This window comes from Peromyscus eremicus, chromosome 1 (assembly GCF_949786415.1).
Source record: "Peromyscus eremicus chromosome 1, PerEre_H2_v1, whole genome shotgun sequence".
Taxonomy (NCBI): Eukaryota; Metazoa; Chordata; class Mammalia; order Rodentia; family Cricetidae; genus Peromyscus; species Peromyscus eremicus.
Window position 1 is genome coordinate 114,787,103 of NC_081416.1, and position 18,684 is coordinate 114,805,786.

The window sequence follows — 18,684 nt, forward strand, 5'->3', positions numbered from 1 at the left end:
GCCCCCAGGAGGTCATCTCAGAAGGCTCTGGTTGTGAATGGGATGCTCCTTGTATCTTAGGAACTCAAAGAATTGTTTCTAAATAAAATTAATCCTAACGATACTCATGTGTCTTCCTTTACTTAGCAAACTAGATATTGTTACTAAAGATAGCCATTGTATTGCATAAGTAAAAGAACAGGAAACTGGTCAGTTTCAGACCCTCTGTCCAGGTGCAGAAGATACAGCAGGAGGAAGCACTCCTAGAGACAGCTATGGGAAAGGAACCAGGTTCCCACAGGTCACATCACTAAGGAGATTGACAGCGAGAGGAAGGAGGAGCTGCCTAACAATTATGAAAATAAGATATAGATAACTCGATAGCTCTTTGTACCAAATGAGGTGAAAATTAATGAATGGGCATATTAATACTTACATGTTTTTGTTTTTTTTCTTTTCTTGCTCTTCCAGTATGGCCTCCTGGAAGGAAAAAACACAGGCAGCGTTAGAAGCCTAGCCTCAACCAATTATAACCACTAGGAGTAAAGTGTCCAGCTGGGCATGGTGGTACACTCTATAATCCCAGCCCTTAGGAGGATCCACTAATAAGTATGGAGCCAGCCTGGGTCTAAAAGCCAAAAGAAAAACAAGAACATCAACAAAATCATCCCCCCAAAACTGATCCATTATCTTAATTCTTATCTTCAATGGCTATGACTTTCTTCTATAAGTTTCTATTGACAACAATGAATTAGATATCAATTATCTAATAATTAAGCAAAAGAACAGAGAGTGGGAAGAAGGAATGGAGAAAAAAAGGCTGTGATACTTTGGATCATTGAAATCTTTTCCCCTCATAATAAGGTTTCCTTTAGTTGCCTATGACATTCAGCTGACCCCCATCTCTGACTGATTTTGATCACATTGACTTCTAAGTTGAAGATAAAAGCTTATATACATAATGTAGAAGTATTTCTTCATTTATAGGCTTTAAGAATCCACCGTGTAAATTATAAAAAAAATACACAAATCAAAAATTTAAGAAGAAACCATATATAGAAATAAAAGAGTCGTGCCGGGCGGTGGTGGCGCACGCCTTTAATCCCAGCACTCGGGAGGCAGAGCCAGGCGGATCTCTGTGAGTTCGAGGCCAGCCTGGACTACCAAGTGAGTTCCAGGAAAGGCGCAAAGCTACACAGAGAAACCCTGTCTCGAAAAACCAGGAAAAAAAAAAAAAAAAAAAAAGAAATAAAAGAGTCATTTTGAGCTTTTATTCTTAATTTCCTATGGGTTCTTGTGGTACATTTTGCTGTCATGTTGACCTCCACTGGGTCTGTTGCCCTGGGTGGGGAGGAAAGGGGGTGTGCTGGCCCGGCCAGCAGGGGGTGCAGACTGTCTTGCAGTCTTGAGAGTCTGGACTCCATGGTGCCGCCTTCACTCACCTTAATGCTGTTCACGATGGCGGCTGTTTTACTCTCCGCAGCCTCCGGGTTCCCGATGAGGTAATCCCAGGCACAAAATACCCGCCAGCAGAAGGTGTAGTTTTCGTTGGAAGCACTGGCCAGGCTGGTACGGGAGTTCTTAGCCATTCTGCAAGAGAGGCTCCCGTCAGCCACAGGACTAGGTCTCAGGGATGGGGTCGCTCTCTCCAGGATATCACAACCTGACACGGAAACTTTGTGGGACCTGGGCAAAGCTGTCCTCTGACACAGCTCCTCTGTCCCTGCTTGGCGAGCAGAGCATGGGCTGCACTTTAACCACACTTGGACCCTCAGCCCATCCTTTCACGGGACGAAAATGGCAACGGTAACTATCTCATGAGTCGTTCTGATAGGCATTCCCATTGGCACAAGGGTGACCAGCGGCCATCGAGGTATGCTTGTCCCAGGAGACCTCATGTCTGCAGCTGTGATGGTAAAGTGGTCTCCATCCCTCTGAGATCAAGCCATGTTCCTGTCGCTTCTGCCTGTGGTAACTCCTCCCCATGGGATTCCCCAAGAACGACCAAGTTCCTCCTGCATAGGACATTCCTTAGATATTTGAAGGCAGAAGATTCCCCCTCTCTGACTTTTAGGCCATTTCTCCAGTAATAAGCATTGGATTTCTTCTTCAGCTACATCTCATGCTCTCACATCCGTTCTGAGTTGCTTTTAAAGAGTAACACTAGTAAAGGATTGGAATTGTTCTGGTGGGGTCTTGAGGCCACTAGGAGCTGAGCTAGAGAGACTTCAGTCATCTGATGCAGGCTTGCAAGTCACTGTACATCTCTTCAAGTTTTGTGGGTTTGCCTATTTATTTGCTATGTAGTTTCTGATCCCAAACACCTCTATGTGTACTTTTCTGCTGGAACAGTGGGGGCGGGGCGACAAATGGGTGAAAGTACAAAGGAGACCACAGATAACAGCTGAGGTAATGGGGGCCAGGCTCTCCCTAGGCTCGGAGGTCCTTTGTCAACTCACATCTCTCTCTGTCTCTGTCTCTGTCTCCTCTCTTTCCCCCAGCTCTACACAGAAACAGAGGATGTTAATCTGGAAGGGAGCCTGGTAACTTGGCGCTTTTCTGAGCCTATGTGTGCAAAGAGGAAAAGCGAATTGCCCCAGGGCTCTGGGTGAAGTTAGTGGAGCTCACAGTGGGCGCTGCAGGACTCTTGACTCAGGCCAGTTTGCTCTCTTTTATATGGTGACCTCCTCTCAATGATGGATAGGAGGCATCAATGCTTTATCACCTGGTCACAAACCAAAGAGAGCTGTCTGCTTTCAACCACCTCCAGTCACCTAGATGTCATTGATCGTATCTTATTAGTGCAGCTATGGCATTTTCTAAAATCACACACTACACATAAATCACTACACTTGTCTCTCCAAACCCCTCACAGAGCCTCGCACAAAATACTCAACGTATTGTAAGTGCTGGTTAAAATTATATAACTCTCGAGCCTTGGTCTCTTCCTCTACAAAAATGGTCACAGTGACTCATAACTTTAACAGGGCTGTTGATGGGATGATGTGAGATCACACATGTTCTAACCAAACTCCAGACATGGTTTTGAGAAATCAACAGTCATACTTTTTTAAGAGAATGATGAAGCTGTAAGCAAACACTGCCATCCCCACCAGGAAATATGCCAAGGGCAGGCGGTAGCCGGCTCTCCCAATCCTCCTCTCTCTTCCATAGTACCCGTAGAACAGGACAGAGTACTGAAGGTAACCCTGCAAAGAGAGCAAAGAGTTGTCTCTGATTCCCAGATCCCAGAACTGTGGCCTTTTCAGGCTTCCCCCCCCCCCCCCGAAGGCCTGGGTGTAGCCGACATTAGCCTTACCCCCAGGGACCAGACAGTGTCCAGATCCTGTGCAGACATGACCTGCTCCTGGGGGATGGTCTTGCTGGCTGTACTTCCAAAGGGCTGGCCTGCAATCAGCTGGTAAGAGAGGAAGGGCTGAGAAGTTCCTCTGGGCTAGGGGACTAGATAAGAGGGATGGTGGATTCCCCATGTGTCTGTGGAGATGCCATGAGTAGGGCTTGCTTGCCTGTGCTCTTACTGTGCAAACCCATGTGAGAGAATTAGTAGTGGCTTCTGTGGCTACATCACTGAGGTCCCCAGACCTCTTTTTCCCTGAGGAAAGGAACAGTTCTATTTATAAGAAGGAGTTCAGTTGGAATACTGGGGAGGCAAACCAGCGTCTAGACCAATTAGAGTGTGTCACCTCTTCTTGTATGACTGGAGAGATATGGACAGGAATGGTTTTTACATCATTAAGCGGTTGGGAGAAATAATCAAAGGAAAACCAACATAATATGAAATTCAGATTCCAGCCACCCTCATGGGTCTCTGCCACGCTCAAACCTTCTTTTGTGATACATGGCAAATCTAAGCAGTGGTGACTGAGTCTGGTACATTCACTGTGTTCTTCTGCAGAAAGCTTGCCATGTCCTGCCTAGCCTTCCTATGATGTCAATGAGGGCAGCAGGTTATAGCACCTGCCTCTCTCACACGCCTTGCACCTCCTGGCGCAACTCTTACCTCAGGAATGACAACAAAAGCACCTGTCATCATCGTGAGCACTATGTTAATTCCAAACAACCACCTCAGGAAGATGAAGTAGGAGGCCACGCCAGATCCGAAGTGACCTATGGGCAGACAACAGGAGCATGGCTCGGCTCAGGCCTCACAGAGCAGAATGCCTGCCTCATCAGAACTGCCTTCACCTCTACCAGCAGCACACACAGGAAGAGTGATGTTGTACTGATGCCCCCCACCGGCTGGGTCAGCATCCTGTGCCTGGTCTCCAGCTCTACGTACGGAAGACTAGCTCTAGTTCACCAGGACCGCTATCTGATAAAGTCCCTGGTGCTGTACTCAGCTAACATGCCAAGAAAAATTTACTAACTTATGCATGTTTTGGAAAGTTAGAAACTTTCGAGACTTTCATATACTTCTGTCCCATTTTGAATCACTTTGCACATTCCAAGGTTTCTCTAAGATCCTTTGTCTTAATTTCAACATTAAAAATATCACGGTGTTAACAACTGAGGAAGCCAGATAAAGGGTATGTAGAAACTCTGTAACGTTCTGTATACACACACTTCCTCTAAATTTAAAGGTAAGAGAGCATTTAACTCCGTTGAAATATCAAACATGGTTTTTCTAACTTTCCATCTAGCCTTTGATTTTTTATGTATATGAAGTCTATTTTCTGAGGCTGGAGAGATGGCTCAGCAGCTAAGAGTATCCAGCTGCTTTTCCAGAGAACTTGGGTGTGATTCCCAGGATCCACATGGTGGCTCACAACCATCTCCACTTCCAGACACCCTCTTCTGGCCTCTGTGAGCAATGCACACATGTGGTGAACAGACACATACATGCAGGTAATGCTCCCACACACTTGAAAAATAAACAAATCTTTAAAAAGCATTTTCCAATAAGTAAATTAAAAAGCAGTTTTCTGGATAACTTCCCCCTTCACTTTTATGATTAAACAGGTTTCTGTGCTAAGGTCTCATTTCTTATGTTTTCTTCAATGATTTTTTCATGATTTCTGACTGTATATTCATACTATTTAATAGAATATTAAAATGAAAGGACTAGATTTACTCTTTGAAATGGCTGAATCAATTGTCTCAGCAATATTTACAGAGTGATTTCTATTGACTCCAGTAACAGTTGGGTATAGAAGGAGTGGTCTGCCTTCTTTATCTGTTTCTGAAATGTTTGCCTGTTCCTTTGAATGTCGGTCAGTCCTCACACTGTGCTGCTCTGTGCTGTTTGGTTTTTAACTTTTATTAATATATTTTATTTAACCTTCTGTTCATGTAATTTCTTGGCAATATTTTCTTACTCCTATCTCCCAATCTATCTCTTGGATGTTTTCCTTCTTGCATTTTATGATCATGTGATCAAGGACTCTAAGCAATACACTGAGCATATTTGTGGAATTGCATTAAACTTGGGAACTGATTTTTGGGAAAGTCTCCAACTTTGAATAAATGTCCCCCTGTCTCTTCAAAAGAACATCATCATCTTGGCTCCAGCTTCATGCTTTTCTTCACTTCGGGACATTTTAAAGTTTGTTTATCCTCTGTGCATGTGGGCCAGGAGGAGAAAGGGATTTGGAGTATGATTTACTTATTTTTAGCCTGGATCTTCTAAATGCTTACAGTCTTCTATGAAAACACGTATTTTCATGTTTATATCTGGGAATTACATCTTACTTCTCCTTACAGTTTTTCACTGATCCTTCAGAGTTGTGCTCCCTTTCTGGGAGGTGGTGAAGGCACCAGGTCTTCCATCTCTTCATCCGCACATGAGCAGGGTCTCTAGCTGTGTAAGTACCCTGGCTGACTCTATGTCATAAACGGCCAAGGCTCACCAGACGCCTTAGGCTGTGTGCTGGCCACAGCTGCACACCCCCCTCCACTCCTCCAGTGGATACTTACTCTCAATTTTCTTTATCCTCATTTCCCAGGGAATGAAGATGACCACAAAGTTACAGGCCAAACGAGCGAATTTCCGCCAGAGCTAGACAGGAGAGGCCGTGATTAGAAAACTTCTCATTCATAACTTTGGTAATGGCTAGGGCTCTGGGGTTCTGGGTAGAGGAGGGGCTCCCAGACACACCCACAGAGCCTTTAATTATGGCTTCGTAGGCCTTTAAACATTTCTAAGACCAAAATAGCCCTGTATTTTCCCTGTGTCCTGACCAGGCAAGGTACACCAGTTTGCACTCTGTGCTATGGGGTCTGCGTTTCTTTTTGGAGACAGACTCTTAAGAATTCTAGGCTGGCTTCAAATTCACTGTGTACTTAAGTATAACTTCTGATCTTTCTGTCTCTATTTCCCAAGTATGGGGACCCCACAACATCAAGTTAGTGTGATGCTAATTGAGATCAGGACTTTGCACATGCTAGGCAACCACTCTACCACCTGAGCTACACCCCAGCCATGAGATCTATACTCTTTTGGGTCAAAGTCTGCCTTATTCATGGGTCGAGGACTAGGAAAGTGGAAATCACATAAAGAATGTTATCTCAAGATACCCATCTGACCCAGCCATAGACTCCTAGTAGCTCCTAGTAGATTTATAGGTGAGTGGAGCCTATAAATCCACTTGATTCACCAGCTCCCCAGATGATTCTATCTGCACCCTTTTTTAAAAGACCAAAAGTCTAGAATCTTCCTTGAAAATGAGCTCCACCCCAGATTCATCTTGTATCCTACAAGCTAGTTCCTGGCCTTGGTCCTGGCCAAAGCTGCCAAGAATAAGCTCGGGAATTTTGTCTTGTGGACTTGCCATACCATTGCCAAGAGTATGAAATCATTACTCTCCTTCTCAGAGGAGAACAAAGCAGAATGTGGCCTATGCCGGCTCTGCTCTCCAGCAAAACTGACAGGTTGTGCATTCTAACACACAAACAGTCCCGCTTTGTGTTGGAGGCAAATGATATCACTGTACAAGGAAGAGCCGCAAATGTAATTACCGCGTTCCCAACTGTAAGACAGCACACGGTCCTAACACAGACTCACAGGATAATGTCATTCTGGATGCATCTGCTGAGGCCAGACAGCCGCTTGCACATGGACATCTGAGTTTTATCAGAAGTTGGAACTGTCTTTAGCTCATGATTTGAGAATCAAGTCAATGACAGGCGCTACTCCCGTGAGCAATCACGCAGACCGCATGTGAACAGCCAGGAGCAGATGTCTCTGTCTATGACCTTGTTAGGGTCATTGGTCTTTCTTGACATTGTCTTATGTCTGCCTGATACTATCTGCATTTTGCACACCTGCCTCATATCCAGAGCCCAGAAATACACCAAACTTTCTGACCCTTCCCATCCCTATGGTCCTCAAAGGCAGGGCTGCTCAAGCATCCTTCAGCAAAGGCCTGGGCTTAGTAAGCATCGGGTCTCTGCACTGTTTTAAGGTCCTAAAGTCACGGAAGCACAGGGCAGGAGTCAGATGTGAGCTCCAGTTCTCACTATATACCTGTCTTATCATGAGCCCCCAGCAAGTTCTTTTCTTTCCTTGGGCAGCCAGTGGCTCATCTGTAGAAGGAGCAGCAGAGCTCAGTGAGTGGCACCCAGTCCTTTTCCCATTTTTAATTGTCTGAGGACTTCAATGTGAGGGCCATGGGGATATAGCCAAATATAGGGATAAAGCAAGTGCAACTTACAGGTAAGGGGTTGAGTCAGTCAGGAAGGGTTCTGGATTATTCTCACAAAAAATTTCCTTTTCCCCATGAACTAGGCTTACCTATAGCATGCACCTGATAACAGGTGGTACCCAGGACTAAGAGCCAGGTTTGGTGTAGTTCGAACTTGCTGACTCATCCCCTCTTCTGCAGTTATTAACGCTGGGTGCTCCTAACCTACAGGTGATGACTGGGGCAATGGCGGCTTCTGGGTTCTAGACACAGCAGGAGAGGAGGCTGACTGGGCCTCGTGTGTGCTCTTTACCTCTGCTCCTGCTGCTTGGTAGCCTCGGGTCCTAGTCAACCTCCCTTCAAACTTCAGTACAATCTCCTTTGCTCGTCTGAGAGAAGAAAAACGTAAAAGTTACCACAACTTTACCACATTCAACATTTTTCAAAATATGAGAAGGCACAACAGGAAAAGAATACCAACTGATAGAGGAGTAGAATTAACATATCTCATTTCCTGACTTTTGCTAACAAGAGAATGCCTTTAAAACTATTCTAAGGGGCTGGAGAGGTGGTGTAGGAGTTAAGACTGCTTACTGCTCTTTCCAAGAACCCGAGCCCTCCTCCCAGCACCTACATGGTGGCTTACAGACCCCTGTAATTCCAGTTCCAGGAGATTGGATGCCCTCTTCTGACTTCCACAGACACCTGTACACACATGGTGCACAGAAAATCATGCAGTGTGCTCAAGCACACACGTGTGTGCACACACACATACACACACATACAAATCTTACAACTGTCATAACATTTATGTGGGTGAACTAATTGGAAATAGTGAATTCACACCAGTAGTTATGACTGAATTTCTCCAAGTGCTTCTTAGGCTCATGGCCGGCTGGGGATCACAGGCTTTGGGTATCCCAAGAGCAGCTAATATGCATCAGCTCCTCCACTTGACGGCTTGGCTCTTCCAGGCATTTCTTCCTATTGTATTTCTTGAGATTTTATTTTTGTGCGTGTGAATGTTTGTCTGCATATATGTTTGTGTACCACATGAATGATGCAGTGCCAGTGGAGGTCAGGGAGTTAGATCCCCTGGGACTGGAGTTATGGACCACTGCAAGCTGCTACTGTATGTCCTGGGAACTGACCCCAGTTCTCTGGAAGATCATTGTCTCCCCAGCCCCTTTCAGTCACTTCTTTAGGAGTGAAAGCCATACCTTTCTTCAAGGAGCCTGCTTCAAGAAAGGGGCACTGTCAAGTTAATGAGTGTAACGAAGCTGCGTTTATATGCCTGTGAACCTGACCTCTGCCTCCCAACTGCTGGGATTAAAGGCACATGCCACTATACCCAGAAAATGCTTGATTCTTAAAAATGGACAGCATTTGGAATTGGAATAATTTAGTCAATAAAATGCTCTCCTTACAAGCATGAAAACATGAATTCAATCTCCCAAATCCACATAAATATCCAGGTGTGATGGTGATCACTTGGAATTTCAGTACTAGAAACATGCAAGTCGACCTAGCCTGCTTGGTGAGGCCAGATCCAGACAAGTAAGACACCTGTTTCATAAATGAGGTTGAGAGAGTCCTGAGGCATGGCACCAGAGTCCATCCTCTAGTCTCCACAGTATGTACACAGAACACAGACATGTACCTTCTCTCTCTCTCTCTCTCTCTCTCTCTCTCTCTCTCTCTCTCTCTTTCTCTCTCTCCCACTCATATACTCACACACATACACATGCAAGTATTCACATGTACATAGGCACAGTAGGCTGAATTCACTGGGATAGTTATGGTTAAAATAATAACTGAATGAGTAACAGGGTTGGAATGTGAGTGTTAGCACCATGAGCTGAGCTGATGTCAGAGGCTCTCAGAGATGCACACTGTTCAAGTAATCTAATGATTATATATATATATATATATATATATATATATATATGTATATATATATATATATACATACATACATATAATAATCTACCCCTCATCCACCCCTGATGATCAGCCTCTCTGTGGGGTTACACTCAGTGTTGAAGAGCTCAGTTCCACTCAGTCCGTTTGTGGGTTTGACAGGTTTATTTAATAGGGCATTCCTGTATGTACTTCCCCAAGCCGTCCTGATAACACCCACTGAACATAAATCCTTTGGGAGCACAAGGGACAAGTCAATTCCTGTTTCCACAGACAAGGTGACCTCCCCAAATCATTACTTCACCAAATTCTGGAGTTTAGACTTCTGTTCCACTAATTGCAATACCTTCATTACATTTTGTTTTTGTTGAGTCTGGGTCTCGTGTGTGGCCTAGGCTGGCCTTGAACTTGCTATATAGCCAAGGATGACCTTGCACTTCCTCTTCCTCCTGTCTCCCCCTTCTGAGTTTTAATGCCCTCATTATTGTAGCCTACCACCCACACTCACTGGCTCTACTCTGATCAAAGTAACAGGTACAGAAAGGATGAAAGCTGATGTCCTAGCCCATGCCATGCCCCTCACACTAGGGAGATCTTTTAAACACATATACAGTATGCATGTAAAAAATAAAATACTGCAAAAGTCAAAATGGCAAATAATTTCATCATTTTATTTGTAACTTTGTTCCTTGCATGTATTTTTTGCACTCTTATTTTGGGTCAAGGACAGTGGAATACAGACATGCATAAAATGTTGGGGTTTGAGAGAAGCCCCCAAGAGAGATCATCAGTCACATATGCAATCAACAAGAGCATTTATTACTTCCAACATGTTGGGGTGGCAAATTGTGACCTTGAAGGGAGGTTGCAAGCTCCTTTTAAGCAGAGTTGGGAGAATTCCAGGGAGGAGGGATTAATCTGGTACTAATTGGTGAAGGAAAGATTAGTCTGGTGGTTGATTGGTAGGAGGTTCTAGTGGTTAGGGACCTTCCAGCTACAGGGCAGGAAAAGCTCTCTTTAGCTAGCAGAAGGCTGTGGGGCGCCTGCTGATTGGTTGCCCCTGAGTTGTGGTCTTCCCGAGGACTGTGTGCTCAGCTCCAGCCAGTTCCAGTAACCCGAAACTAAGGCCTGGTCCCTGGCGGGGCTTTTAGAAACCTGTCGTGGATATGGTCTGGCTCCCCAGCCCTCTTATAAAAGAGTTGTCCTAGAAGGGCTTCCTACTCAGTAAAGATGACCCAGCTGTCAAGATGCAGTGATGAAGAGGAGGTCACAGCAGCTCTGTGGTGGAGGATGACAGGTGTAGAGAGATGAGCGAAGTGAACACAATGCAGGCCCAGAAACAGGGAGCAAGCGTGTGTGGCATCTTCGAAGACAGATAGCTTTTACTGGTGTTGGACTCCCTCCTTGATTTCTAAGCAGTCAGGGTTCAGTGCCTTCTGCAGCCTCCAGAGACACCAGGACAAGTCCGGGTGGGTCCAATTAGAGCAGTGGTGCTCCAGTAGCTTTTCAAGATAAAGAGCAAGAGACTCCGGTCACAAGGGGATGACAGAGGAGCCTTGCTGTCAGCCTGAGCTGTGGCCTGGGTCTGGCATTTTTGGAGCTCTGGTGAGTCAGGCAACATGACTGAGTTCACCAGACACCCAAGTTTGTGTTTTATTCCTGAAGTTATCTGAAAGAATGGTAAGCAGCTCCTCTGTTCTGGTCTCAATATTTAAAAAGGTTTAATTTGGGCTGGGGAGATGGCTCAAGGGAATGAATCACATCTTAGTGTGGGTTTTTATTGTTGTGAAGAGACACCATGACCCAGGCAACTCTTACAAAGAAAGCATTTAATTGGGGCTGGCTTGCTTACAGTTTCAGAGGTTCAGTCCATTATTAACATGGTGGAGAACATGGAGGCATGCGGGCAGATGTGGGGCTGGAGCTGAGAGTGCTACATCTTGCAGGCAACAGGAAGTCGACTGATAATCACACTGAGGGAAGCTTAAGCAAAAGAGACCATAAAGCCCGCCCCCACAGTGACACACTTCCTCCAACAAGGCCACACCTCCTAACAGTGCCACTCCCTTTGGGGGCCATTTTCTTTCAAACCACTATAATTGCTTATGGTGTTAACATGAGAAACTGAAGTTGGATACCCAACCCAGGTAAAAGCTGGGCACAACATCAGATGTTTGTAAGCCTAGCACCAGGTGGGTGGGAGAGAAGACATGATATAGAGAACTCACTGACGGGCTAGTCTAGCTGGAATAGTGAGCTCCAGGTTCAGTGAGAGACTTTGCCTCGAAGAATAAGGTGGAGAGTGACAGGAAGATGGCTGATGTTGACCCTGGGCATTATTAGTGCACACACAAGTCAGTTCTCTCTGTCTCTGTCTCTGTCTCTCTCTGTCTCTCTCTGTCTCTGTCTTTCACACACACACACACACACACACACACACACACACACACACACACAGTTTAACTTCCCATCACTCAGATAAAAAACCTGTCATTTCTGAATGGTGTTTGAAAGTTCTGGTAGAACTTAATCTTTAGCTTTAAATTGATTGCTCCAAAGATTATGAAAGATCTCTATGGTTAACACAAACCTGGACTTGGGGTCAGAGCATATAGTTTATTTTTTAAAATAAATTTATTTATTATTTTATATCCTGGCCACAGTTTCCTCTCCCTTCTCTCCTCCTAGCTTTTCCCCCCAACCCTCTTCTGTTCCCACCCCCCAATCTACTCCTCCTCCCTTTCTGTTTAGGAAAGGGCAAGTCTCCCATGAGTATCAACGAAACACAGCATATCAAGTTGCAGTAAGACTGAGCACCTCCCCATGTTTCAAGGCTGGGCAAGACAACGCAGTATGAGGAGTAGGGTCCCAAAAGCATGTAAAAGAGTTGGAGACAGTTCCTGTTCTCACTGTTAGAAGTCCCAAAGAGGACCAAGCCACACAACTGTAACATATATGCAGAGTGCCTAGGTCAGTCCCATGCAGGCTCTCTGGTTGTTGGTTCAGTCTCTGTGACCCCCTATGAGCCCAGGTTAGTTGATTCTATGAGTTTTCTATGGTGTCCTTGACCCCTCTGGCTCCTACAATCCTTCCTTCCCATCTTCTACAGGATTCTCCGAGTTCTGCCTAATGTTTGGCTGTGGTCTGCATCTGTTTCCATCAGTTGCTGGATGAAGCCTCCCTGATAACAATTGGGCTAGGCACCAATCTGGTCACAGGAGATGGCCAGTTCAGGCTACATATCCACTATTGCTAGGAGTGTAAGCTGGGGTGCTGTGGGATGTATGGCAAATGTGTTGCTAATTAATCAATAAAACACTGATTGGCCATTGGCTAGGCAGGAAGTATAGGCGGGGCAAGGAGGAGAATAAAGCTGGGAAGTGGAAGGCTGAGTCAGAGAGACACTGCCAGCCGCCACGATGAGAAACAGCTTGTGAAGATGCCGGTAAGCCACGAGCCATGTGGCAAGGTATAGATTTATGGAAATGGATTAATTTAAGCTATAAGAACAGTTAGCAAGAAGCCTGCCACGGCCATACAGTATGAAAGCAATATAAGTCTCTGTGTGTGTTTACTTGGTCGGGTCTGAGAGGCTGTGGGACTGGCAGGTGAGAGAGATTTGTCCTGACTGTGGGCAGGCAGGAAAACTCTAGCTACACTGGGGTCATCCTTGAAGATTCCTGGGTGATTCCCTTGCGCCAGGTTTTTACCTGACCAGGAAATGCTCCCACTTTCCAGTAGTCTCTTCAGCACTCTCCCCCTTCGTCACCCCACCCCCAACCTGATCGCTCAGGCTCCCATCCCCACCTGCCCTCAGTCCTCCCAGGAAATCTCTTCTATTTTGGGCACTCACTGGCTGCAGTTGCTCAGGCTGCTTTCTTAAGGTCTCAATCGATCTTTCTCATCTGACAAGTGGGCACAGTGCTGCCCCACCCCCAAAGAATGGAGATGATGAGATCCAGAAACAGACATGGGAAGTGGGCAGAGGAGAACCCACTCTAGCCTTCTGAGATGAAATTGTGAATGTCTTTAGCCAAAGGGGCCTGTTGGTCAGACTGGGATTCAAATCTCAGGAAAGGGTGATTTGATAGGAAGATGTACCAGCCTGATAGACGGGAGGTATGGAGGAAAAGGAATGCACACTGGCATCTAGAAAACCACCCGGAAGAGCACAATGGGACAGTAGTTCTGGATACACAGGAGGTGCCTGAACAGCGGGTATGGGATTGCTGTACAGTAAATTTATCCTCTAAACATAAAGTTCACCACCACAGCTCAGTAGCATCAGTCACAAAGACAATGCCGCCAGCTCTCTTATGGGATCTGTGGCAATCACTCCTTTCTTAGGCATGCATATTACATATTGAACACATAGCTAACACCCACAATGCTTAGCACATCTAATGTTCAATAAGCTCAAACTTCAGAAGTTCAAACTTGAGTGGACAAAAGGATTAAGCTGAATGAATATCAAAAATGCTGGGGACCTGGGATGTAGTTCAGTGGTCCAGTATGGACTATTATGCATGAAGCCTCGGGGTCCATCCCCAGTGTCACCGAGATGAGAGGAGAGAGAGAGGGTAAGGAAGACTGGGTTCATCTCTGGTAGTGTCTGGCTCTGGCGAGAGGCACCCCAGGCAGTGTTTTTGACAGCAAGCTGAGTGCTTAGCTGTTGATATTTCCCGCAACACTGTTGCAGGAGGTAGGAGTCCTTGTTTACCATCACTTCTGCTTCAAAGAGAGGATCCCGGATCTGAAGAAATTAGGAAACTTGTCCAACGTCAAACAGCTGGTGGAAAGAGGTAGTATTGGAATTCATAACTATGAATTAACTTTGAGGGAGGCAGAGTCTCTAATAGACTCAAAATATCCTAATAACCTGGCCACTGAAGAGAGTTCCTTCCCAGGAGAGATAAAGCAGGGAGTTAAGGGGATGTATCTTTGATTCTGGCTCTTACCCTGTCTCCTGTGAGTGGGAGACAACGTGAAAATCTAGTATTTAGAAAAGAGTATAGAAACCCCAAACTGTCTGCCAACACAACACAACACAACACAACACAACACAACACACACACACACACACACACACACACACACACACACACACACACAGAGTAACAGCTACGTGACTAGATGGTCCCTTCAAGCATCTTTAGGACTTTTCTGAGTCAGACGCAAGACAGTCACAGTTCTCGCATAGCTCTTCACCCCAGCTTCCATGGGCAGGATGTGGTTGTTTATCATAAAGTATATTCCCTTTTATTAACGATTGCCGTGGAAGCCTTACCTCAGTGCCCGCAGCTTCTGTCCCATGGTCCAGGGTCTGCAGCGGATATTTGCCATGAGGTCTTTCTGGAACTGTATATTCTGGAAGATTTGTTCCGGATCATTGCTGTCCCCCGTTTCATCAGCATTAAAGCTGTCATCCGAGTTACTGAATGGAAACGGGGCATCATGGAGGAAATCTGATTATAGCATTGCTTCCAGCAAAGAGCATCTTTCTTGAGTAATTTCTGCATCTCACTATCCTGAGGTCAACTGTATGGCGTGTGTGTGTGTGTGTGTGTGTGTGTGTATGTGTGTGTGTGTGTGTGTGTGTGTGTGTGTGTGTGTGTGTGTGTGTGTGTGTTCATAGACCAGGAGTTAGCAGCCCACTGAAACTCATTTGTGGGATTCTATTACTTCAGTGGTAAGTGAAAAAGAATGACTTCTCAAGGTAAGAGACACCAAAGGAGAGAGCAGAGGAGAATTTCCCTGTTTGAGTTCACTCTTGAGTAGCATTTTTGGTAGGGGATACAATCTCATTTATAGGCTCACCAAGGTGACCAGCCAATTTAGAGGAGGAATTCCTCCTTCTCCTGCACTGAAGGCCAAAGAAATGAACACAAACCTGTATCACCTAGAGATGCCTCTCTGTTCACTTGTGTTCATTTTAAACCCAAGACAAGAAAGTTAGTGTTTTGTGTGTGTTTGTTTTTGTTTTTGTTTTCAAAGAAAAAATGAGTTAAGCGAATGCATGGGGCAGACTCCTCCAGGGTATAGCAACTGTGTAGAAGAACACCTTTTCAACCTATAACAGAGCCTTTCCCCCTAGTTATATTTAATATGTAACTCAATACATTTTTTTAAGTGGAGATGAATAATCTATGACTTTTTAAAGAAAACATTTCCTTGAATTCTAATTGAGATGTCTTTTATATCCTTGAAGGAAAAATTTCTCCAGAGTTAGCGGAGATTTCAGTATTTAACAAAAACCATTCCTGGCAAAAACCTAACACATTCAGTTCCCACCCTTGCCCACGTCTATGTCATCAGAAGCCTTTCCAGTGAACACCTGAATTGTCTGAGGTGGCAGGTGTCTTGTCTGTTCTCTTCTGACACTAGCAATCGAGGAAGCAGGGACAGGCAGAAAAAGCCTATGGTGGAGTTGGCGGGCGATGAAGTGCATGCAGCATACAGCTCCTGTCAGCAGCAGCAGCTTGCAGCTTCTCCCTCTCGGAGCATGGCTGTGGTTGACACCCCAGTTCCATGTGACCCCAGAGAAGTAAGTGTTTGCATTCATTTTGGAGACCCCAGCAGGGCACTCACCCAAGCAGCAGAGAGTCCTGGTAGAGGTAGCACTGGCTGGCGTTTCTCCGGATGCTTCTGTAGCGCTGGGATGCCTTTGAGGTTTTCATGAGGCCTGGTCTGCTGCCAGTGGTCCCTGGGGATAGCCAGGGAGCTGGGATGCTGGGAGCCTGCCGGCAGGGGTCTGTTGCAAATGAGCTTTCGGAAAGGGGCCTGCAGAGTTGATCTGCTCTCCTCCCTCAGCAGCAGGAGCAAAAGCCAGCCTGCATCTGGTGTTGGGGCAGAAAAGAAGCCAGGAGGCCAGCCAGGGTCATACATATGTAATAGTGAGGTGGGCGTGCCCATATTCATTGGCTGGGATCTGGACAGTAGGAGGCGTGGCCTGGTGGTCTAGGGATGACTTGGTTCTTCCCAAAGTCTATCTGCAATCTGCTCTGCCCAGACAGGACTCAGAGACTTGCAAACTCCACTCCATCTCACCGTGACTGACAGTCACTGAATGTTTAGGGACCACAGAAGGCAGGGTGAGGTGTTCTCATTCTTGTTTCACCAGAAGAGGCTTAGAAACAGCAAGCACACTGCTACCCAGGCCCAGACAATAGCGTTCTATTCTTTCCCTGCTCCCTTCACATCCTTTTGTTTTTGCACTTTGAAAGATGTCAAGCTTACAGAAAGCTGTCATCGCAGTACCATAAACATCTGGTTACTTCCAACATGGATTTACCACTTACATTTTGTCACAGTTGCCTTAGTTCTACCCACATTTTCCTTGCCACCTACCATTTGCGAGGAAATGTCAGAAATAATGGCATTTCAACCTTAAAGACTTCTGTGTTCTAGTAATAAAAACAGAATTACTTTATAGTTTTACATGTATTAAGTGTGGACATATCAATACATACAATGACACCATAAAACTGAGTTTGAGAAAAATTAAGATTTTTTTTTAAGGGCTGGAGAGATGGCCTAGCAGTTAAAAGAATGTGCTGCTCTTCCAGAGGACCTGAGTTCAGCTCACTAACCCCCTGTAACTCCAAAACCAGGGAACCTGATGACCTATTCTGTCTTTTGTGGACATCTGCATATGCTCTCTCTCTCTCTCTCTCTCTCTCTCTCTCTCTCTCTCTCTCTCTCTCTCTCTCTCCCTCTCTCTCTTCAAAAAGAAATCTTTAGAAAATAAGACTCTGGAGATCCATGTATGTTGGAGATCAAAATATAACTAGCCTCTGAAAATAAGACACCTTTCCCATACTAGGCCTTGGGCAAAGGCCCCAAACTCCTCCCTGTCCCAGCTACAGGCAAAATGGAGCCCATTCCCGTGTCTCCTGCACATTTCCCTTGTTAGCTGTATACTGGCTTCTCAGCCAAACATCTCATCCCAACCCTAGGACCTTCCCACATTTGTGAATTACGAACCTGTTTGCTGGTGAATCTCCAGAATACTCGCTGCTTGCAGTTGAGTTCACTAACCTGTGTGTGGCTGAACAAGATAACGCAGCTCTGGAAAGCATGCCTGGGCTTTGCTGAGCCCTCTGTGACTCCACATGTTGGTGAGCAGAGGTCAGGGCAGACAACAGAGCAGGAAGGCAGGCATTGGCAGCTGCAAGTGTGGGAAGGGAGAAGGTCTCATTCACTTGCTTATTCACTACCCCTTTAACGCACTAGCAAAACTCCATTGCTCTAATTACTGGCCACGAGCAAAAACTCTGGTCAAAGGCAAGAGAGAACTTGTATCAAATGAGTAATTCTCTTTTTTTTTACAACTGTTTTGATTTAATGTGTTCTTATGGAAATTGATAAAATGAATTTAACAATAATTGTTAACTTTAGAATATTTTAATTGATATATGATTGTACACATTTAAGGGGTATTGTGTGTTATATTTATATACAATAACATGTAAATAGAGTCAAATAGGGATAGTGAGCAAACATGGTCTGGAGTGTTTACCATTTCATTATCCTGGGAGCTGTCAAAATCCATTTTTCTGGCTATTTTCAAGTGTACAATCAATTTAAATAGAAGTTTTCACATGATGACATTTGTAGGGTCTCTTCATGGTTTCTTTGATCCCAAATCCTCCCCCAACCGGTACCCCCACCCCACCCCCACCCCCACCCCCACCCCCGGCGTGGCACCTCACCACTTTCTGCTAAGGACATGTGAACGAGGCCCTGGTAGCTGGTCCTTACTGTCCTGTGGATGAGCTCAGATGAACTCAGATTCATTACCCCCTTTCCTCCAGGGTTCTGCCCCCTTGGGACTCCAGAAATCAGGGCAGAAAGTATAAATACTGATGTGTCTTTCTGAACGCAGGGACGAATGCCATTGCATGCCTTCGGCCCCCTCTGAGAATGATTGGAAGCCTGAGAGCTACTGGGTAACTAAGTCAGCTCAGCATTTGCAGAGTGATACTACTGAAAAGCCCCGCCCCCTGAATACTTACAAGTCAAACATTCTTCTTAAAAGGGACCGAAACAATATCAAAAGGACCTACAGCTATTATTTTACACACCATACCCGCTTACAGGGTCTACATCGTGAGAGAAGCAGAGCAGTGGAGGGAGATGAAGAGAG

The 18,684-nt window shown here is 45.4% G+C and overlaps 1 protein-coding gene across 1 annotated transcript in view; it reads right to left on the reverse strand.

Annotated features, from left to right (window-relative positions):
• The window catches only part of Tmc3 (transmembrane channel like 3), a 38,542-nt gene extending 22,326 nt beyond the window's left edge, over positions 1–16,216 (reverse strand). The window contains 9 exon segments of the mRNA XM_059253288.1: positions 416–459; positions 1,422–1,569; positions 3,046–3,188; positions 3,299–3,397; positions 4,001–4,107; positions 5,914–5,995; positions 7,933–8,008; positions 14,827–14,973; positions 16,128–16,216. Of these exon segments, the coding sequence (XP_059109271.1) occupies positions 416–459; positions 1,422–1,569; positions 3,046–3,188; positions 3,299–3,397; positions 4,001–4,107; positions 5,914–5,995; positions 7,933–8,008; positions 14,827–14,973; positions 16,128–16,216 (935 nt within the window).
• Positions 16,217–18,684: the final 2,468 nt, after the last annotated feature.